The 22,631-nt window shown below is 43.8% G+C and overlaps 1 protein-coding gene across 10 annotated transcripts in view; it reads right to left on the bottom strand.

Moving 5' to 3' along the window:
- The window catches only part of slmapa (sarcolemma associated protein a), a 54,359-nt gene that overhangs the window by 5,995 nt on the left and 25,733 nt on the right, over positions 1 to 22,631 (bottom strand). For 3 of the 10 annotated variants that reach the window (XM_068704494.1, XM_068704495.1, XM_068704505.1), the window contains 21 exons: positions 19,124 to 19,160; positions 17,196 to 17,258; positions 15,379 to 15,474; positions 14,904 to 14,975; positions 14,662 to 14,802; positions 14,423 to 14,560; positions 13,754 to 13,922; positions 13,497 to 13,547; positions 12,221 to 12,367; positions 10,036 to 10,098; positions 8,168 to 8,227; positions 7,891 to 7,971; positions 6,846 to 6,926; positions 6,373 to 6,432; positions 6,076 to 6,201; positions 5,827 to 5,901; positions 5,628 to 5,728; positions 4,214 to 4,418; positions 3,993 to 4,110; positions 2,542 to 2,713; positions 2,191 to 2,325 (listed from right to left, as the gene is read on the bottom strand). In XM_068704494.1, the coding sequence (XP_068560595.1) occupies positions 2,191 to 2,325; positions 2,542 to 2,713; positions 3,993 to 4,110; positions 4,214 to 4,418; positions 5,628 to 5,728; positions 5,827 to 5,901; positions 6,076 to 6,201; positions 6,373 to 6,432; positions 6,846 to 6,926; positions 7,891 to 7,971; positions 8,168 to 8,227; positions 10,036 to 10,098; positions 12,221 to 12,367; positions 13,497 to 13,547; positions 13,754 to 13,922; positions 14,423 to 14,560; positions 14,662 to 14,802; positions 14,904 to 14,975; positions 15,379 to 15,474; positions 17,196 to 17,258; positions 19,124 to 19,160 (2,191 nt within the window). Of the gene's footprint in view, positions 1 to 252; positions 341 to 2,190; positions 2,326 to 2,541; positions 2,714 to 3,992; positions 4,111 to 4,213; positions 4,419 to 5,627; positions 5,729 to 5,826; positions 5,902 to 6,075; positions 6,202 to 6,372; positions 6,433 to 6,845; positions 6,927 to 7,890; positions 7,972 to 8,167; positions 8,228 to 10,035; positions 10,099 to 12,220; positions 12,368 to 13,496; positions 13,548 to 13,753; positions 13,923 to 14,422; positions 14,561 to 14,661; positions 14,803 to 14,903; positions 14,976 to 15,378; positions 15,475 to 17,195; positions 17,259 to 19,123; positions 19,161 to 22,631 lie in introns of all 10 variants that reach the window. The other 7 variants (XM_068704496.1, XM_068704497.1, XM_068704499.1 and 4 more) reach the window with 7 other exon arrangements.

Below are 22,631 nucleotides of genomic sequence, written 5' to 3'. Positions count from 1 at the left end.
ATTTTTACAGGAGCACTAAAGGTGAGGAACATGGTCATGATTTGGGAAGAATAAGAATTTGAGCTGAAACATTATTAAAACTTTACTGATGTCGGTGTACAGGTTTTAATTCTCAACACGAGACCCTGAACTCATCACAGATCAGGACGACGTCTTCACCTCCGTCACCTTTCCTTCCACTGATGACGGACAGATGGAGGCCAAACAAGAGACAGACGGAGAGAGACAGACTGGTGTCATGTCGGTGTGTACCTTTCTACCACAACTGGCCGAAACACCAGTACAGCAGAGCCAGGACAAGGCCAATGAATATGGCTTGGACAGGCTGCAGTATGGATGGCTAGAGGGGAGGGAGGGAGGGAGGAAAGGGATAAGAAGATATCAGCCAGCAAATCAACCAAAACCAACATGGAGGATGGAGCAGCTACAGCGAGAGGGAGGGGAGGGGAGGGGGGAGAGAGAGAGAGAGAGAGAGAGAGAGAGAGAGAGAGAGAGAGAGAGCGAGAGAAAGAGAGACAGACAGAGACAAAGAGAGGGAGACAAAAAGAGAGAGAGACAGAGAGAAAAAGAGAAAGAGAGAAAAAAGAGAGAGAGAGAGAGAAAGAGACAGACAGAGAGAGGGAGACAAAAAGAGAGAGAGAGAGAGAGAGACAGAGGGAGGGGGGGTTGTAGGGTTAGGGTTTGTATCTTATCGGCCGTTTCTAGACATTCAACAGCCACATTCGCCAAAACACCACAGAAGAAGAGCCATCCGTCACCAGGCTGTGTTTGAAACCAGCAACATGTTTCAGCTCATTAACTCTACACCAGGACGTCTCATTAGCACCAGAAAACTGTAGACCAACAATAAGAGTCAACTGGTCTTCAAAGGCCGGAGTGAAATGTTTGGAAATATGATCTTTAGCTAGACAGCCTTTCACAATAAAAGCTTTAAAAAAATAAAAAGGTGCCAAATCATGTTTTCCCTGGTGCAGATAAATAATGGACTGTTATTTCAACTTGAGTCATATTTTCGTGGTTTGGTCCATCATTTCTATCAGTACTAAAAATACACAAACAGAAACACAGGATACATGTTAAAACACTATATTTGTATATTGTCTTTTATCAAAAGCCACACTGGGAGCTTCTTAAAGGGGAACTGAACCAACTCCACACATCAGAGTCTGTTGACGGCGGACACACTTGAATAATTCAGCTAATTATTAGTCAATGCACAGGAAAACTGGGTGCGCACAACTACAGTATGTACGGTAAGTCAAAGAGGTTAGTTTCTAATCTGAATATCTGACTGCTTGTTTCTCAGCTGTTAACTCTATGAGAGCACAAAGTGCACTGGAGGAAATGATGGACCGCACTATGAAAATAGGACCAAAAGTTGTAATAAACAGGAATTATCCTTTTTCAAAAACGTTTGTTGATCTAGTCCTGTGAATCTGTGGATCAGCACCTTTAAGCTTTGTTTCTGCCACGTCAGGCTTTGTTTCTGCCAGGTCAACAAAAGAAAGAGGAAGAGATGAGAGAGAGAAGAGGAGGAAGAGCTGAAGACAGGTAGATGAGAGAGAGAAGAGGAGGAAGAGCTGAAGACAGGAGGATGAGAGAGAGAGGAGAGGAGGAAGAGCTGAAGACAGGTAGGAGAGAGAGAAGAGGAGGAAGAGGAGGAGGCTGCTCCGCCTCACTGTGTCTTCTGATTTGAGTTTCTCCGAGTTTGAACTAACAGCTGCTACTGATCAGCTCAGAGAGACGATGATGTGATTCTTCATCACTATTCATCATCAGTCCTCTTTGTTAGTGATCAGGACTGAACGTCTCATTTCAAACAGCTCTGATTGGCGAGACTCATTTTGCGTCCAGAGTTAGAGAGTTAGCAGCGAGGAGGGAGGCTGTGAACCGGAGGGGCTGGGTGGGTTACGGCTAGCAAGTCCGACACTGCCACAGTGCCCACGAGCAGCAAGTCTGGTGCTTCTCCTGCATTAATCTTTACGCAAAAATAAAATAATCCAAAACTGAGGGGGAAAAAAAACATGAGAACATCTGGATTTAAAGCTGAGCAACCACAGGAATAAAGGTTACAACACAAGTAGTTCATATGGTCTTTGGTAATATTCAAAAGGAAGGAAGTAAGTAAGTGTGTGTATATATGTGTGTGTGTGTGTGTGTGTGTGTGTGTGTGTGTGTGTGTGTACTCACGGAGCTGGTCTTGTCCTGCAGCAGCTTCAGGCTGCTCCTGCACTGCTCCAGCTCCTGGTGGATGTTTAGCTTCTCTTTCTCCGTTCTCTCGTAATGCTGACGGAGGTCCAACAGCTGAGACTGTGTGTCTTCATACTGCGCGCACACACACACACACACACACACACACACACACACACACACACACACACACACACACACACACACACACACCTTTCTGTAAATACCCGTAGAGAAGCGACTTTAACAACTTTAAGGGACTGTGCACCTCTCTCTGCAGTGTGTGTACCTCTCTCTGCAGTGTGTGTGTGTGTGTGTGTGCCTCTCTCTGCAGTGTGTGTGTGTGTGTACCTCTCTCTGCAGTGTGTGTGTGTGGGCCTGGGCCTGGTCCAGCTGGCTCTTCAGCTTGCTTGCGTCCTGCAGGTGTTGATTCTCCAAAGAACCCAGTTTATCCTGCAGATCCCCCTCCCTCTTCTCCAGAGACTCCAGACTGCTGCTGAGGACCAGACTCTGCTCCCTGGTGCTACGCACACGCACACGCACACACACACACACACACACACACACACACACACACACACACACACACACACACACAGTGTTTTATCAAACATTGCATCATTGTGCTCTAATTTATCACTGTAAATGTACAATGATCACATCTTGTGAACTATTCAGTTGTTACATACCGACATAAACGGTTTGGTGTGTGATTAACAACCCTCTGCTGTTTCCCCCTTCTGACATTTGGGCAGGTGGACTTTATTTTAGGTGAGGTGCCTCCATAATAGTACTACTAATACTGAACAGTTTATTTGAGAGCATGTACCTGAATGAGGTAAAACTCCAACATGAGACGTTTAGGTTGTGGTGGTATAGGATGGCTGAGACAGCAGAGTGGTGCGTGTCAGAGATTTAATGAGGTGCTGCCGACGGCGCCGACAGTTTATTGGAAACTAAACACAGCTGCGGATAAAAACCTGCTGACTGCTCCGTCTGGTTCAGTCAGTCAGCTGTCGCCCTCTCGTCCCGTTCTGCCTGAATCAGCTGGACACCAGGTTTCCTTCAGTCCATCTCGTCCCGAGTTCGCCTTTTAGTGCTGAATCTAAACTCTGAACCCGTCAGGACCGTTGGACTTGGGCGGCGCTCCCGTCAGCTGTGCCGAGGCCAGAATTCATCGACTCGATCACGGCCGTCACACAGACTTTTAGGTCCGGTTTTAACGTCCACCCTCGCAGTTTGACACGCATTCCCCATATGTTCTGGGTCGATCCTCACCTCTTACACTCATTTAAGATGTTTGGGCAGTTCAGCTTACGAATACATTTCCTTCATGGTTGCATTGATTTTCTTGGCTACTTACAGGATTTTAAATGTAATAGTTTGGACTGAACTATTCTAAAAAGGTACACCTTGGTTAAAATCAAAACGTACGAATGTGTTAAATTCATTAAAGAAGTACTGTGATTACATTGATTCTGATATTTTAGGGGCCATTTTGTTCACTTGTGGTTTGTTTCCAAGACATGAAGGACAAACATTACTGTGTGATGTCACGATTGTTTAATATCTCTCATGAAGGACAACGTTTTAAAGGTCTGTGTTGTCGACCTGTGAATGTATGAAGATGTGTTCACGAACTAAAAATAAAGCAAGACAAAAGGTACAATTTCACATCTATCTCAGTTGCATGAGACGTCTTTTCTTCAACTGAAAGTGTCAACGAAGGCAACCCTTGAAAACATATGGTGTCATGTAAAGTGTGTGTGTGTGTGTGTGTGTGTGTGTGTGTGTGTGTGTACCTGCTCAGCTCATTCTCCAGGCGGTGCAGTTTGTCCATTAGAGACTTCCGTTCACCTCTCAGGCCGTCACAGTCCTGCTGCAAACACACACACCGCTGCTGCAACGTAACACACTCCGCTGAAGGAGAGGAAGAGGAAGAACAGTTACAAACATCTACGCGTTGAACGACATCTTGTTATTGTCGATTCAGAAAAACCAAGACCGTAGACCGTCTTCTCACCCTGCAGCTGGTTGGCGGTGCTCCGCTGCTGTTGCTGCTGTGTGAAGGCCTCCTGCAGCCGGCTGATCTCGCCCTCGTACTTGGCGGCCGTGTCCCTCCAGTGCTCCAGCTCGGATCGCACGCTGCCCAGGTCGGCCTGCAGGGCGGCGATCTCCCGCTCCCGCTCCGCCGTGGCCGCCTCCATGGCGTGACGCAGGACGAGGATCTGACAGGAAGTAACACAATCAGCGACGTCACGTGACTGACAGTTACTGTAAACCGACAGACGGAAAGTCTGTTGTGGACAAGAGGGGGTCTGAGGGTGTTTTGTGTGTGCAGAGAGGAGTCAGTGACAGTCAGAGGGGAGTCTGGAGGAACAACAAGAGGAGAGTCAAAAGAAAGTGGGAGGAATCAGCTGGCAGTATGGACGAGTCAGTAGGAGACAGAAGGAAGCAAAACAGACTCAAAGGAGTCAGAGGAGAGTTAAAGAGGAGCTGGGAGGAATCAGAGGGAGAACCGGAGAGAGTCACAGGAAAGCATAAGAAGTGGACGTAGTTGTAGTGACGTCACCCAGTAGTTTGTAGACTATTGTTGTTGTTTTTTAAGCCTCAAGTTTGGCATTTTGGTCGTCGCCATCTTGGTTTTTTGCAACCAGTGAACAGAGGTGATCATATTTGGACTGTGAAGGAGTGACGTAGAGATGCAGTATAAGGTAGCCCCGCCCCTAAAGTATCCCCTGCTTTATGGTCTGTCTGACTCTAAATGGACCATAATGTACTAAATGAACATCAGGCTGTATTGAAGAAGACTTGAATAAACTCATGTTTACTGAGGGAATAAATCAAGAGAGAAGTAGAGTCATTTTAGACTAGACTTCTATACAACCAGAGGAGTCGCCCCCTGGTGGACACTAGAGAGAATGCAGCTTTAAGACATGAACTACATTGACTTCACTTTTTATAACCAGAGGTTGCCGCCTGGAGAAAAGACAAGTAGTCACAAGGAGTAAGACGAGTGTGTTGGGAGGAGTCAAAGGAGAGTAGGAGTAAGGACAGAAGGAGGTAAAAGGGACTCACAAGGATTCAGAGGGAGTCAGGAGGACTATTGAAGTGTTCACATTACGAGCAACAAAGCAACGAGCTACAAGGTGCTTCAATGGTGACAAAGCTACAAACCGACGCTGCGTGACGCGTTACAAATCAAGGTTGAGCTGGTCTCAACTTTCATCGCTCCTACTGTGAACATAAGAGGAGAGTAAGATGGGGCTGTGAGGAGTCAGAGGGGAGTTGGGAGGAGTCAGGGACCTGTCAGGAGGAATTTGATGGGAAGGAGTCAAAGAGGCATCAGAGGTAATAACAAGGGTGTCAGGAGGAGAAATCAGAGGGAGTAGTGAGGTAGTCAGAGGAGTAAAAGGCAGAATGACATGGAGGTGTACCTCCTCCTGGGCGCAGTAGAGCTCCTCTCTGGTGGTGCAGATGGTGCTCTCCCTCTGCTCCCTCAGTGCCTCCATGTCGGCCTGCAGCTTCCCAAGCTGAGCTACACACACACACACACACACACACAAAGAGAAGTTAGATGGGAGTAAGTTGATTATGTATACAGGCGTGTAGTATAGTGTGTGTGTGTTCACTTACTCTGCAGGTACTGGATCTGTTTGGTCGACTCTTCAGTCTGCTGAGAGTTGCTCCTCCTCTCCTCCTCCAGCAGAGCTACAAACAAACAGTCACCATCTTAACCTGGTATGACGTCATGTGACGTACAATGAGAGCAATATTCTTTGAATTAAATGTCCTTACAACAACAATCTGTGGACCCTGGTTGGAGTTGGGATGTGGCCACAGCACATCTTTGTGTTAAATGTAGTGAGATAATTTTAAACTTACCTTGTAGGTCCAGACATCTCTGCTTGCCGGTGTTGGCTAATTCCTGGGCGTCCAGAAGCTCTCTGTGGAGGTGGTGGATGACCTGCTCCGTGTCTCCAGGCTCTAGACCGGCCCGATGCAACTCAGCTACACACACAGTAAGTCAACATTTATACATTTTCTTTATGAAGAAAAGAGAAAGGATTTGCAGCCAACACCACAAGTGAAGAGCTCCCCTAGTGGACAGTTGAGTGTATGACTGAATCATGTCTGTTGAGTTGCTGCAGCACAGAGCACAACATGAGCTGTCATGGTTACCTTTGAGCAGAGCCACTCTGTTCTGTGGTTCGTGCAGCTCCTGGTCGTCCATGTTGCCGTCTGAGAAACACACACACACACACACACACACACACACACACACACACACACACACACACACACACACACACACACACACACACACACACACCTTTATGTTTCTAGAAAAACACTTAGAATGTCTTTTAAAATAGCCACAAAGTAAACAAACACGAGACAGATGTGAGTTTTTAACAAAGACACAAGTGTTTTAAGACGATTTATGTCCTATCAATAACCATATTAGAAAATGAATCTAAATATATTATTTAGGTTACTTAGAACTTGATGAATTCATTCCAGACTTTGCTCTAAAAGTAACCGATGCAGAGAACAGACTTCAACACTATTAATACAAATAGAGACAGATTCACATAAACTGAAGTGAAACACTTCTGGTCACAACAGGAACCATTGTGTGTGTTTGTACTGACCTGACGTGTCGTCACTGCTGCGGTCTTTGCTGGGACTCAGAGTGTCTGACATGTCTGACTCTTTGGCATCCATCGGATTGCCTGTGCACACGCACGCACGCACGCACGCGCGCGCGCGCACACACACACACACACACACACACACACACACACACACACACACACACACACACACACACACACACACACACACACACACACACACACACACACACACACACACACACACACACACACACACACACTTAGCCAAGAGGGAACAGTGCGAGTGTGGGAAAAAACTAAATCGAAAGCAAAATAAAACCAGCAAACAGAAGAAAAGAAAAAAAGAAAAGAAAAGAAAGGCATAGAAAAAACAATAAATATGTTTCCACAAGAGTGTGCATATGTGCACAAAATCACACACTTGTGTGTCCTGCACTGACTGGATTAGAGTGTGTGAGGCAGTGGAGGGTTCAGCTGGTGAAACCCCCCCCCCCCCGCTGCTGGTGAGCCTGAGCTTTGTGTGTGGATGACAAACAGATCTCTCACAACAGAGAGACAGAGGTCACTGTAGTAGGATGTGTCCTCGTCAGCAATTTTATCCATCACACAATGACAACATGGTTACAATCCATTCATATTGGTATTGGAACCCGTAGAGGGTAGAGCTGGATGGATAGTTTGAATCAACGTTGCATCTACAGCTACATGAAGCTACGAAACTCTGAAGCTACGAAACTCTGAAGCTACGAAACTCTGAAGCTACGAAACTACGAAACTCTGAAGCTACGAAACTCTGAAGCTACGAAACTCTGAAGCTACGATACTCTGAAGCTACGAAACTACGAAACTCTGAAGCTACGAAACTCTGAAGCTACGAAACTACGAAACTCTGAAGCTACGAAACTCTGAAGCTACGAAACTCTGGCGTTGATACCAACAGTGAAAATCCACCCTTTCAATATAATTCAAAACTGTCTGTGTGTGTGTGTGTGTGTGTGTGTGTGTGTGTGTGTGTGTGTGTGTGTGTGTGTGTGTGTGTGTGTGTGTGTGTGTCCTCTACCTTTTAGTCGATCAGGGCTGGCCAAGATGTCGTCGTCTTCTTCCGTCGTCTGGTTGTTCTGTAGGTGAGCGTCCATCACTTCTACAAACACAAACATATAAACACGGGGATGAATGTTTGGTTCGTAGCCGTTAGTGATAAAATATATACGTCTATATATTGTTGATTTTACGTCTGTTTCATCACGTTCAGTTTGTTTTCTCTCTGATATTTAGTGTTCGTTCACCGACTGAACTGCTCCAGGACTTAATTGGTTGAAGTTCAGCTGAGCTCTTACCGGCAAAGTTGGCCAATTTGTGGATTGAAGAACTTACAGTCTCCTTCAGCTGTTTGACCGCTGCAGGGAGGAAAAAAAGAAAACATTTAATTGGTTATATAGATACTTTGATCAATGCAAATCTGTCCCAAATGCCGCAAATGTCCAACAGGCCAAGTGAACACCCCGTTAACACAACAAGCAGCAACCACACAGTCGTTCACACCAACTCTGGGCGAGCTAACAGCTGGATTGGTGGCTGGTTAGTCCAGATGTTAAGTGTAGAATCTCACTGAAATATAGTTTCACTTCAGCTTCTGAGGTTGAGCTCATCTTTAGACATTATACATCAAAGGAATCTGTGACAAGTGAGCCAAGATAGTTTTGTGTTATAAATATTAAAATGACACGCTGCAGGTATTACATGGAAACGTACATGAACTGTGGACACCACAGTACACAGAATAAGTTAGTTTGTAGTACAGTTATGTTGTATGTTGTGTAGTTTCTCTGGAGAGGGTTACTGTCTGAGACATGTCAAATAAAGACTGATCCAGATTAAAGATGGACGTAAACAAAGCATCATCACCTCTATGACATCACACTATGATGTATGGAAAGGACTTTTTCTTTTTTTGCCACATGTATACAATAACAAGAAGTCCAGATAATAAAACCTACATGTTAAAATAAAGTCGTTGAAAACAAGGGACAGATGTTCTATAAGTCTGGTTTACATTGGCCTACATGTCTTTCATCTGTAAACACACACAGACTTGACTGTGCTGTTATCAGCTGCTCCCAATTCAACTCAATACATTTTCATTCATCTCTATGAAATCCTCCCGATTCATCTAAAGCCAAAGGCTCTGCACTAGTTATGCTGAGTTTCATCTGTGTGTGTTCCACCACAGTCATAACGGAGCCATTAAAGCACCAAACGTCTCTGCCAGCGGATTGCTCTATACACTTCCAAAATGTCTGACACCAACAGAGGCCAACAAACAAAGAAAAGAGCTGCTGTCGATTAGAATAGCTGCTAAACTAATTCTCTCCAAGCGGAAAAGAACCAAAAGAGAGACGACAACAGAAAGACGAGGAGAGAGAAACCAGGAGCTTAGCCAACTAGTCCAGTGAAGAGCTGCAAAGGCAGCATGCAGAAACTAAAGATGGGAAGATCTGCTGAAGAAGAAGAGAAGCTGAGAACCAACCGGTCGGCCGGAGCTACAGAACCAAAACACACCTAAAAAAACACCAAAACACCGGATAAACCTGTAGCTACCAGACAAGTTCAAAGAGACAAAGAGACACAAAGAAATCAAATATCTAAGTACATGTTCACGTTCTGCACGTTGGTTTGTTTAGAAGATCCCTTCACTCAAATCCACAACAGAATAAAAGGCGTATTCAGAGAAGACTCTCCTGGTTACTCACGATAAAGCACCAAAGACCACACCGTGGAACAGTTGACCGTATTCATAATACAACATTTATCTTGTGATATTCTCATCTGTACAACTCAAGCCAAAGATGTCGGTTATGACTTTCTTTACACAGTTACCAGTTTTACTTGGATGGATCTTAAAGTGGAAGAAAAAACTGCTTTTGCAAAACATCAGGTCAAGAAATGAAGTTCTGTCAAGAAGCCAAGAAGCCATCAGAGTCAATTTGAAGTTTAACAGCAACAGATCCACATCCTGCTCAAAGAAGGTTCCTCTGCAGAATATGTACTGTGTGTGTATGTATGCATGTATGTGTATATATATATATATATATATATATATATATATATATATGTGTGTGTATGTGTGTGTGTGTGTGTGTGTGTGTGTGTGTGTGTGTGTGTGTGTGTGTGTGGCAGCATTCAGTAGGATTGAGATTGTACTCACGCGGACACTCAATCAACTGTTGGATTCTAGTCGAGTCTCCTCCGCTGTGAACATGACAGTTGTCTGATAGAAACACAGAGCGCTGACATCACTAAGAGGACCATCAGGAGCGGAGTCGGGTATTTATTTCAGATTTGATTGATTCTGCTCATCGATGCCACATCTAATAACTGAATCTTATCGTTTAAGAATGGAAACTAAATACGTTGGAGACTTAAAAACAGCCAAATGTCGTTGTTTGTATAACGTTCACCTGTTCCCCTTCTGGGCCCATCATCAGCTGATTTAGAAGCTTGATGAGATCAACACTACAGGAAATGCAACATCGTCTTAAATGGACTTCATCCATCCAAGACAGTATTGGAGGAAATATTTTACTTTGAGAGGCAACGTTTTCTACGTTGTTTCCTCTCCTGTGTTTATGACGAACAGGTGAAAAAAAAGAAAAAAGAAACTCAGAAATATATAATTATGTTTCTTATGGCAAAAGTTTCAAACCTTTCTAAACCTAGAAAATCTTTTTTCCATTTGTATTTAAGACAAGAGAACTATTTAGATCAGACTTTGACTTTTTTTTCTCTCACTTGCCTCTCAGGGCTTCCGTAGTTTCACGACTCACCAGCACTCAATTTGACTAAACATACATGTTGATGCATGTACAGCCAGCTGTGTTCTATACTGAAGAGCAGAAGATCTTTACTTTCTAGAATCGATGAGCAGAATTTAAATAAAAAGAAAATCGGTTCCTTTCAACAAACTCTGTATTAAAGGAGGACGAGATGAAGCAGAAAGAGCCGAAGACAGAATGATGACAGAAAAGACAGACAGACGAGTGACCGAACCATCGAGCAACAAAGAGATCAACAACTTCACGGACAGATCGAAGCTTGAGAATCAAAGCCATGGCAGAAGATACAACACTGTAACAGCAGACAGGAAGTGGACAGACAGACAGACAGACAGACAGACAGACAGACTCTCAATGACTTTTCAGCTCAACATGTGGAATTCAACCAGCTCAACAACGACTTCATGTAAAAATCCAGTCATCCCATTATTCGGGAGGAGTTTCTGCGGCAAAGCATGAACTCTCAACTCCAGAATCAGAATGGAAACTCAAGATGTGACCTCAAACGTTTCTCCTCAAACAGACACAGACTTCTGTCAGTCAGCTACGTTATCTATGCAGAAAGTGAGAAGGATTTTGACGAAGACAAAATCTAAGCAAAGACGACATTGTAAAGAACAGCAACATAACTCTAAAAGATCCAGGAATGTCATAATAATAAAAGAAATGGTGAAGAATCCCTCCTAAATACCACGTTCAGACACCAAGACCCAGAGGGACACCATAAAAAAAGCCAAGCTGTGATTTGGCATCTAAAACGTTTGACATTTGGAGATTTCTTCAAGTACGTCAATATATCTAGAGAAGCCTCACATCCTCCGAATGTCCTCCGTCTCTAGTTTTGGTAGTAGTTTGTCAAAACAGGGTATTTTATAGACGTCAAGTCTCATTGGATCCACAAGAGTCTCATTGGATCCACAAGAGTCTCACTGGATCCACAAGAGTCTCACTGGATCCACAAGAGTCTCACTGGATCCACAAGAGTCTCATTGGATCCACAAGAGTCTCACTGGATCCACAAGAGTCTCACTGGATCCACAAGAGTCTCAGCTCGCCAGTCATACCCAATTTACGCAATTCCAAGACTGCTTGCTTGAGGTTAAGCCCAACTTCAGAGCATTACTCAGCCTGACAGGGTCAGTACCAATGGATTAATAAAGTCTCGTAGTTCACTAGCTTCAGGACTGAGTCCTCTGCATCCATCAGAGACGGTGATGTCGTCTGTACTGGGCTCTGATTAACTTTACTCTGAAGATGTTCCAGTTACGTTATTAATGATACCGTCTGGAATCCCCTCACAAGATCCGGTAAACAAAGACAACATTTTAGTTTGAGAGATATATATATATATATATATATATATATATATATATATATATATATTCATTAACGAGCATTCTATTCTGCGATGGTTTAAATTGATCTAGATTAGGTTCCTTCTCAACTGTGCTGTATTATGTTGGACTGTTTACTTTCATTCTGTAAAGCAAAACCTGCTAAAGAACAGTGCTGCACATAAATTAAGATGTCTACTATTATGATAATCAAACTGACTACCATCAATATCTTCATCTCCACCAAATGCACCATCATCGGTGTCTGTATCCTCATCATCCTCGTCTTCCTCTTGGCTCTCAGGTGTCTGCCGGCTCCGTTTGTCCTCGACAGGCTCCTCTACTGGTCCGTGGGAGACAATGTCGACATCTGTCATGTGACCACATCAGATATATATGTATATAGAAATATATACACACACACACAAGTTTGTCGAAACTTTTCAAATGACGGCAGGTTCCTTCACAAAGTGGCTACTGAGGAAGAGCGATCAGTGAGCAGCCGTCACCTCCAGCATTCACGTTCAGTGTCGTCATTCAGCACCCGAGAAGTCAATCAGTGACCAGAAGAAGAAGAAGAACAAGAGCAGTGGACAGTTTGGTAACCATTGAATCGACCCAGATAACCCAGAAACCCCCAACGAGCCCCGCTCAGGTCCACAGAGAGCCACCGTGTCCCCGAGACAACCGGCCTCCTCTGAACCAGCCGCACGTCTTCTTAAAAGATCACACGTTTGAATCGTCGTTGAGCCGAGGAGGAGGGGCCAACTTTGAATGTTGCATTTACAAAACCAAAAGCCAGACAAATCCTTCTCATTCTGCCTTTAACAGGTCTACGTATTGGTATGGAGGACATTTTATTATTTCAATATCATGAATAAATCCGAGGGTTCCTCATCCCAAAATGTTTCCTTACGCTAAATGTTTATTTAAAATATTATTATTGGACATTATATTATATTATTAAACTATTTATGAATATGGGAATCAACCTGGAAGAGCCACTTTTGGTGGGTTCTAGTACATATTTGTTTAGAATATTATTTTAATAGTATTGTTATTTACAAATGTGTGCATGCATGAGAATAAAGCTTCCAATTCTAAATGTGTTTATTTAGGAGGACTGGTGATGTATTAACAGTAACAACCTGCAGTAACACTCAGCTGCCACTGTGACCTGGTTGAGTGACAGCTGAGTGTCTCTGAATGCTTCATCTTGACAGCAGCGTACCGAAGCTTTACGTACACCGAACATCAGAGCGATGTCTCGACTTCAGCGCGAATCAAAGTCACACGTCCCCTTAAACCACCAGCCGGAGTCAAGAGACCGAAACAGAAGAAGAAGAAGAAGACAGACAACAGAGACGGATGAACGGAAAAGAGCGAAGAGAGCGGCGAGCAAACAGGAAGTGATGTGGACACCATGCAGGATGTTGTCATGCATTATTAGTGCAGGATGAGGAAGTGAAGTTAGCGGCAACAGAGACATGGGAACTCACCCAGGCTGTTGTTTTCTTTAATACTTTTCTCTTGCAGCTGTTCTAACCGCACTGTAAACAACAACAACAACAACAGCAGAGAGAAGAGTTGACTGACAGGAAGTCCCAGCTCAGCCCCATGATTGGTCAAAGGCCTGTTCTGACCCGCTCACCGTGTTAAAGTTAAAGTGATTGGTTTGCAGGGTGCAGTGTGTCAACTTGTTTAACGTTAGTGTGTGTGTGTGTGTGTGTGTGTGTGTGTGTGTGTGTGTGTGTACCCTGCAGGGCGGCGAGCCTCTCGTTGGTGAAGTCGTTGTCGGCCTGCAGAGCTTCGATGCGAGCCTGGAGAACCTGCTCCTTCTCCTCCATCTCCTCGATCCGCAGCTCCAACTCCCTCTTCTCCGTCGCTCCCCGCTGGGTCAGCTCCTCCTGCCGGTCCTCCGCCTCCTGGAGGAAGGGGGAGGAGGGGGGAGAAAGGGAGGGAGAAGGAAGGGTGGAAGTCAAGAGTCAGAAAGAAGGAAAAAGGAAAAGGACAGAAATATAAGAACGAGTAGACAGAGAGAGAGAAAAGTTATGAAAAATATTAAAAACAATAATAAAAGCAAGGAGCACATTGTGTATAAAACATACTTTGCTTCTGCAAAATTAAATAAATCCGCAGTATTAAATCAAATACTAGGTCACATCTTTAATAAATGGTAAATTGATAGTTATTTAAACTTTAGTTAATTAACTGTTAAACAATGAAACGATGAGTAATAACGTTTAATCATTATTAGTAATGCTGTTTTATTATATTTATTATGTGATTAGTTTGTGCAATACAAAAATAATTATTTTAATTTATAATGATAGTTTTCTCCATAATTCAGTCGGCATCATCTATAAAGCTGTTAAAGTATCTAGTTGAAGGTTACAGTAGCATCACACTCCTAAACTGCAGGTACCTTAATTTTGTCGGTGAGCTCTTTGATCTCGTTGACGGCGGCGTTGTACTTGTTGGCGAGCTCCCTCAGCTCCTCCTGGCCTCTCTCAGACATCTCCTTCAGGTGGGTGCACTCGTCCTCCGTGTTACTGAGCGAGCGCTGCGGGAAACCACAAAATAATAAAAATATATATAAACAATGAGCCACGTACCTCAAAATGACAAATCAACCCCGACAGCGTATGAGCACGTGTGTCCTACCTCCACCTCCGACAGCTTCCTGACCACCTCGATCTTCTCCTGCAGAACTCTCCTCAGAGACTCCTTCGCCGTCGTCTCGTAGTTGTGTTTGTCCTCCTGTAGAGCCAGGAGCTCCTTACGGATCCCTTCCTCCGTCTGGGACTGTCAGAGAACAGGTTTATTGTTTTACAACAGTGGGTGGAAATGTTGATTTAACTGCATCCATTTATTGCAGGAGTTCTTTCTATGAGATACGTTATTACCTTAGAGTGAGCCTGTAGCTGACTGCCCATCACCTCCAGTCTGGAGAGCAGACGGTCTTCATCAATCAGAGCCTGGTGACACACACACACACACACACACACACACACACACACACACACACACACACACACACACACACACACACACACTTTATCACTCTTAGTTCAAAGTTGTGAAAAACACTTTAGTTTTGAGAGAAATTGTATTCACAAGTTGCAACATGTAATTTGCATGTGACTTGGTCAAAGCAGTACAGTAAAAGTACATCACTAGTACTATACTGTCACAACATGCTGTAAATATAGACAATAGCAGCACTATACAGGCAACTGTTTGATATTAAATATAATGCATTTAATATACATGATGTCAGTGTGACAACAGGACACACAGCTGCTATACCTTCCACTACGTTACTGATCAGAGGATGTGTCGTGACATTCGGGCTCAAAGTACGACGACGTCATTTCTTACCTGCCAGCTGCTCTCTGAGGCCTCCTGAGTGTTGGCTAACAGACGCTGCAGAGTGGCAAGCTTCTGCTCCAACATCTGCTCTCTGTGTAAGGCCTCCTGGTAGAGGGGAGGGACGGAGGAGGGAGAGAGGGAGGGAGGGGGAGAGAGAGAGAGAGAGAGAGAGAGAGAGAGAGAGAGAGAGAGAGAGAGAGAGAGAGGAGAGGGAGGGGGAGAGAGAGAGAGAGGGGAGGGGGAGAGAGAGAGAGAGAGAGAGAGGAGAGAGAGGGAGGAGAGGGACAGAGAAAGGGAGAGAGAGAGGCGAGGGAGAGACAGAGAGAGAGAGAGAGAGAGGGAGAGAGGTGGAGAGAGAGAGAGGCGAGGGAGAGAGAGAGGTGGAGAGAGAGAGAGGCGAAGGAGAGAGAGAGGGGGAGGGAGAGAGGTGGAGAGAGAGGGAGGAGAGAGAGAGGGAGAGAGAGAGAGGGAGGAGAGAGAGGGGAAAGAGACAAAGACAGAGAGAGAGGGAGGAGAGAGAGAGAGAGGGAGAGAGAGAGGTGGAGAGAGAGAGGCGAGGGAGAGAGAGAGAGGGGGAGGGAGAGAGGTGGAAAGAGAGGGGGAGAGAGGGAGGAGAGAGAGGGAGAGAGAGACAGAGAGAGAGGGAGGAGAGAGAGAGGGAGAGAGGAGAGGGGGAGAGAGAGAGAGAGAGAGGAGAGGGAGAGAAAGAGAGAGAGAGAGGGACAGAGAAAGGGAGAGAGGCGAGGGAGAGACAGAGAGAGAGAGAGAGAGAGAGAGAGAGAGAGAGAGGGAGAGAGGTGGAGAGAGAGAGGCGAGAGAGAGAGAGGGGGAGGGAGAGAGGTGGAGAGAGAGGGAGAGAGAGGGAGGAGAGAGAGAGGGAGAGAGAGAGAGGGAGGAGAGAGAGGGAGGGGGGAGAGAGGAAAGGGAGATAGAGAGAGAGGGAGGAGAGAGAGAGAGAGGGAGGAGAGAGAGAGGGAGGGGGAGAGAGGAGAGAGAGACAGAGACAGAGAGAGAGGGAGGAGAGAGAGAGGGAGAGAGGGAGGAGAGATATGTTCTTCAGGAAACATTTAACAAAATAAAAGAGCGTTCATTTTCAATTAACTTCATAATCATTTCCTTTACGGATACAAACTGTGTGCATTAGTTAACTTCTATTAGTTACAAATCAATGAGCTGCATCTGTCTACCTGCTAACCTCTTCATACCAGCTGGTTACTTTTAACTAGCTGATATTTAAATGTTCAGAGAAATCAAGACCGTAAAACTGAATGCAAGACGTTTTCTATGTCATCCTAAGTTTCTAACTTGGGAAATCCTTTAGTTGGGAGAGTTCTGTACTGGCTACATAGCCACCCTAAGACAAGACCGTTAGGAAACATGTTCCTGTAATAGGAAACAATCCTAAGTGTCATCTTAAACTGAGATAAGACAGATTCCAGACTGAGGACGTTTCTGTCTATTTTGTGAGAATATCAGCTGTGTGGGGTTCGTGTCCTTCACTAATCAAAAAGAGGAGGAAGTATTCAGAAGTATTCAGGAAAGAGTTCCAGGCACTTCCATCAGGAATCATGTCCACCTCCTCATCAGCTTTAGATCTTTTCTGTGCTTCACTGATCATTTTGGGGGATTTAGTGTGATCTGCTCTCCTGCAATGAACCCGACTCGCTGATGGGTTTCTACATTATCATGGTATGATTTTAGATGGATGAAAAGTGGTGCTTCATGTTATATAATGAGGTCAGGTGTCATCAATGAAACAGTTTTACTGTTTACTGAACCGACTCGTGTGGTTCCACAGAACGACCAGTAGGTGTCAGTGTGTTTACCTGTAGATACTGGGAGAGCTGGAACAGTTCCTGAGAATACATACTGGGAGTGTTGGCAGCAACCTAGAAAACATAGAAACACGGTGACATATTGACATATTGACAGTTGTCTGGAGTTCATTCAGTGACCTCACAATACTGTGGTGATGAGCCCTACGGAACACTACAGGGTCACATATAAAGTACAACCAGTGATCAAACTGGTGAACCAGTGAGCCAGTTACACGCTCCTACACAGCAGTCATCGGCCCCAACCATGTGTCCATCTTAAAATAACTTAACACGTCCTAACATCCCCACACCCTGTGTTCTGTTGTTGTTCTTACATTCAGGTGTCTGTAGTTGTATTTTCACACTGTTTCCAGTCTCTATGTCACACTAACCAAGACTCCAGCTATGTACCGTACATAACATGACAAGAGACTGATGTCCATCTGAACATTTAAGTGTATTTTCATTTTTTTGGAACTATTCCTCACCTGATTTAAATGTTTAAAAAAAAAACTCAGGGCAGTGAAAACAGGTGCAACATGATCCACTTGGGGTGAAGCCACTGACACATGTAGTCCTGACCAAAAACCACACAGACTCAGTACTTAACACCTCAAGTCGGCAGGCGTGTGTGTGTGTGTGTGAGAGGGGGAGACCTGGGAGGCAAAAGGATCCTGCTTTAAGACACTTAATTATGTTAGAAAAGTGGTTCAAATCTAATCACAGCTCCTCCCTGACACACACACACACACACACACACACACACACACACACACACACACACACACACACCTCAGACAGGTTTCACTGAGGCCCTGTTGTTCTCACTGTTGCAGGGAAACACAGAACAGGGCGAGGCAGCTAACAGAAAGCTAACAGTGTGAAAGTAAAGTCTGCACTTTAACCATCAGCCTGGCGCTGCAGCGCACAGCTTTGTTTTGCAGGATTCATTTGAGATGGCACAGTATAGCACAGAGCTGTGTGCCATGCATTGATTTGACTCAGTGTGGTATGAGGAAGTCATCTTTAAACACTGAAAGCTGACACTCGAGAGCTGATTGGCTCAACTGTATAATAGCGCGTCAAATTTGAATTTTTGAGGCAGATAAAAATATATCTTAAGACAGTAAAAAAATAAAAACACATTAACAAGAAAACAATCTTCATCCAGATTAGATTAGTGTTTTTAATAATTGTACGCGTGTTTTCATGCTGTTCAGATAATTATCTATCTAGCCTGCAAACTGACATTAAAGGTCTCTTTTCCTTGATGAATGGTTCTCTGGTCGTTCGTTCAACACGATACGGTGCACGACAAGACGTGTGTTCATGTTGGTGAGTGAGATAAGAAGACTTCAGCAGGAGCACCACAGAGTGAGTGACTCTTTGTGTTGTGCATCAGGCTGCTGTCTGCTCTGCCTATGAGAGAACAATGATGCTGCTGCTCTATAGCGATAAAGGTCTCCATCTACGTAGACGATATTGGCTCATTATTCCATCAAATTAATGCAAAACTAGTGAGCGCCATCATGAAACACAAAAATAATAATTTCATAAATGTGTACAATGTAACAGACCCCCGAAAGAAGCTTTTTGATTGAACTTTAAATTGTCTTAAAGACACAAAGTACTCTACTGCTAAACTACTGCTCCCTCAACCAGATGAATGACTGAATGTAGAGCGGCGGCTAAAACTGGCAGCAATCCCTGCATTCCTCTATCAGCTGACTACTCCACTATGTGTGTGTGTGTGTGTGTGTGTGTGTGTGTGTGTGTGTGTGTGTGTGTGTGTGTGTGTGTGTGTGTGTGTGTGCGTGCAAAGAATATTTCTGCGTGGGCAAACTACCCAACACACACACACACACACACACACACACACACACACACACTTAAATCACAAACGACTTGCACCTGGGACAGGACGACGCTGTTCTTACCTTGTCTACAGGTAGAGGTAACGGAGCCTGGATGACACTGGAGGAGAAGGAGAGAGAGAGAGGAGGAAACATGGTCATCACCATAGAAACAGCAAGGAGGGAGGACACATGGAGTAACCACAGCGACAGAAGAAATAAAACACGTCTCTTGAAGGTCTTGTGACACTTGTAGCTCCTCGTTAATTAAAAACCTCATCGCAGCCCATTGAAGTGTTGACTTCATGTTACTGAAGACTTTAGTATCTCTGAAGGTTTCTTTGGTTTAAAATCATTTGTTTTTTCTCATTTTGGATCCTTTATGTGTCGTTGCAGCACTTTATGTATCCCTGATTAAACTCGGGAGGAGTGGTTCATCACTTTGTCATTAAAATCAGAACAGTTGGTCCACCTTTAAAAAGATCAGTCCACCTTAAGTGAGCCTAAACCAAAGTCGTTGCGTGCTGTGCACTATGAAACATCCCATCAAGTATTTATGACTATCAAAAAAAAATCATACTTTCATTCTCTCTAGTGTCCATCAGGGGGCGACTCCTCTGGTTGTATAGAAGTCTAGTCTAAAATGACTCTACTTCTCTCTTGATTTATTCCCTCAGTAAACATTGTAAACATGAGTTTATGGTCTCAATCTCTAGTTTACAGTCTTCTTCAATACAGCATGATGTTCATTTAGTACATTATGCTCCATTTAGAGTCAAACACACCATAAAGCAGGGGATGCTTTAGGGCGGGGCTACGCAGTGATTGACAGGTCTCTAATAGAGCCGTGTATGGCGTCACTCACGTTCACTGGTTGCAAAAAACAAAGACAGCGAAACTGGAGGACTCCCAAACCGACCAGCCGGTGTGTTAGGGTAAAGACCATAAGCATAAACTGAGTAAAAAAACATGTAAACCGGGGTCTGTCGTGAGTCTTTGAATGTAATTAATTAAAAATCTACGGTGTTTTAGGAGAAACCATACTGTATCACAAAACCTAATATCACCTAAGTATCGATGCTTTCTTCCCCTCCTGTGTATGATTCATGAAGAGACGCTGCAGTGAATGCAGTGAAACACAGCGAGTGAACGCGCCTCAGATGAACACTGCAGTGGATGTTAGCCGTGTTAAAGCGGCACGTTGAGGTTTAGTGAGGAAGAGTCTGAACATCAAACAGTCAGTCGAGCATGAAGCGGGAAAGGGAACGTAAAGCACTTTAAAGTGCAATTAAAGAGACGTTACAGGTCACTCAGAGCAGCATGAGACGCGTCTTCACTGTCGTCAGCTTCACGAATAACAGCTGACGACGTTTGACATCAAAGTCTACTTTTACATCACATATCTGAACCAATTCATCACAATATTAAAACAGTTCTTCATCACAGACACGGTTTAAAATGACAACACAGACCGTCCTGTTATGTGCATTAATATGTTCACATGTTATGTATCAAGTTATGACAGTAGTTATAACAAATAAATCCACCATGAACACGACCTCCTGGGCCGTTCAGTGGAGATATTTATTCAAGGTGTTGTATCTTCAAGCGACACACAATCACAGGTGTGTTTTAGAGGGGGAAGATAATCCACAAGTTCAGGAATGAAGGTAAACAAAAACATATAAGCCGACTCTGTTAATGTGTAACAAGCAGGAGAGGTGGAGAGGGAAGCAGCTTTGAGGACACAACAGCCTCTCTCATTCACTCACAATACAAGCTGAGTAGGTTGAAACGATTCTACAGGAGGAAAGATGCAACATAAGACGGTGACTTTAAAATACTTTAAACATTTGTGTGCTGATGACTCAATAACATAACACTACTTGTATTTCACATTGTCAACCATTTAACGCAGGACAACAAGTCACCAGTCTATCCAGGAAACCAGAGCACCCGGATCAAACCCAGAGGCACAGAGGGACCTGGTAGACCATGAACACAGCAGTGGACCACTTCTACATCTAAAGCTAGGACCTTCTTGGTGTGAAGCAGTCTACCACCCGTCTATTCATACGGTTGTAATCTGTTCATCTGTATTAGGATCCAGGTGCACCAGCTGTTTTTATCTCAGTCTTAAGTCTATTCATTAAAGGTTTACTAAAGTGGAGATCTACCCACATAACTACACCCCCTAACCTGATGGTGATGGTTTGGTGCACACATGTGGATATGAAGCTGCGTTTGACGGGGCGGATTGCAGCAGAGAACACAGGACTCCGATGGGACGGTACGTCTTTGATTCTTGGTGCTAAAACAGTCAAAGTTGATGGCTAGTGTTTACATCCTAATGCACATTTATTTCTAAAGCACTGTTTTTGTTGTGTAGCATCAATGGACTAGACCAGAGGTCTTCAACAGAGGGTCCGTGACCCCTAGGGGTGTTTATACATGGCACTAGACCCAGTTTAATATAAAACACAATGTTATACAATATACTGTATATAGTAGGGGTCCCTGCTCCATCTCTCTATCCGTTTGGGGGTCCTTGGCCTGAAAGACATTGAAGACCCCTGGACTAGACTACAACGGCATCTTGTTGACCATAAATCATCCTGGGACCTTAAATATAAACACCCAATGACTAAACCAGCAGATATTAGAGACCCGTCAGCTCAGTCACATGTCATGAGTCCAGTAACCTGCAGCACTGACCCTTTCAAGGTCCTGAAACTTTTGGTAGGAACTGTTTTATTTAATCGTCAATGTTTTATGATGAACATACAGTTAAATTAAAATGTTCTATGAAAGAAAAGTTACACAAATGTTTGTGTATTTTGTCTATTATAGTTCTTAGAAATTGAGGTTAAACTTAACAAAAAAATCAGAATCAGCAAACAAATGTTAAATTGGTGCAGCTGTAGCTATTACGTAATCTATATTTATATATGTTTAATTATGATGAACTAGGTTATGTGTGTAGGTTCCACTCAGACGAGTGTCAACAATAACATTGATTAACAACTATTAAAGACGTACCAATGAACTGGTGAGAACCATTTAACTGTATCTCACAAAAGACCTGAATATACATGAATTATTGACATCATGGTTCATAATCTCAATAACATAACACTACATAGGACTGATCGGCTCTTTAGTCACTATATTGTTGATGAGTTACACTTAACTGAAGTCTTTACTCACTAAGACGTTTTAAATAAGCAACCAGATTTATCAAATCACCGGTTTGAGATTATCTGGTAGTTTCTACATATTTAGAAAAATTTACACACAAACAGTCATGGATTAACAAATAGCTGGAGCAACTTAATCCTGGTTGTTATAATCTCATAATCTAATTCTACTTGAGGAACAAATCAACAAAGAAGATCAAAGCAATTCAACTACAGAAGGTAAAGTGAAGTAATAGAAACGTTGGCTAGTATTAAAACCCTGGCAGTTTATATGAATCTGAAGAGGAAGACGTCGATGAAGAATAAAAGACGGATAAAAGACTCAAAGAATAAGACAACGATCTAAAAATGACTTTTTTTCTACATTTGGCACCAACAGCGCAGGTTCTCTGCAG

The sequence above is a fragment of the Cebidichthys violaceus genome, unplaced genomic scaffold (assembly GCF_023349555.1).
Source record: "Cebidichthys violaceus isolate CVI_PGR_0920_01 unplaced genomic scaffold, fCebVio1.0.p SCAF_93, whole genome shotgun sequence".
NCBI lineage: Eukaryota > Metazoa > Chordata > Actinopteri > Perciformes > Stichaeidae > Cebidichthys > Cebidichthys violaceus.
The sequence above is the reverse complement of the archived record's forward strand: the minus strand, read 5'-3'. Positions and strand labels throughout refer to the sequence as shown.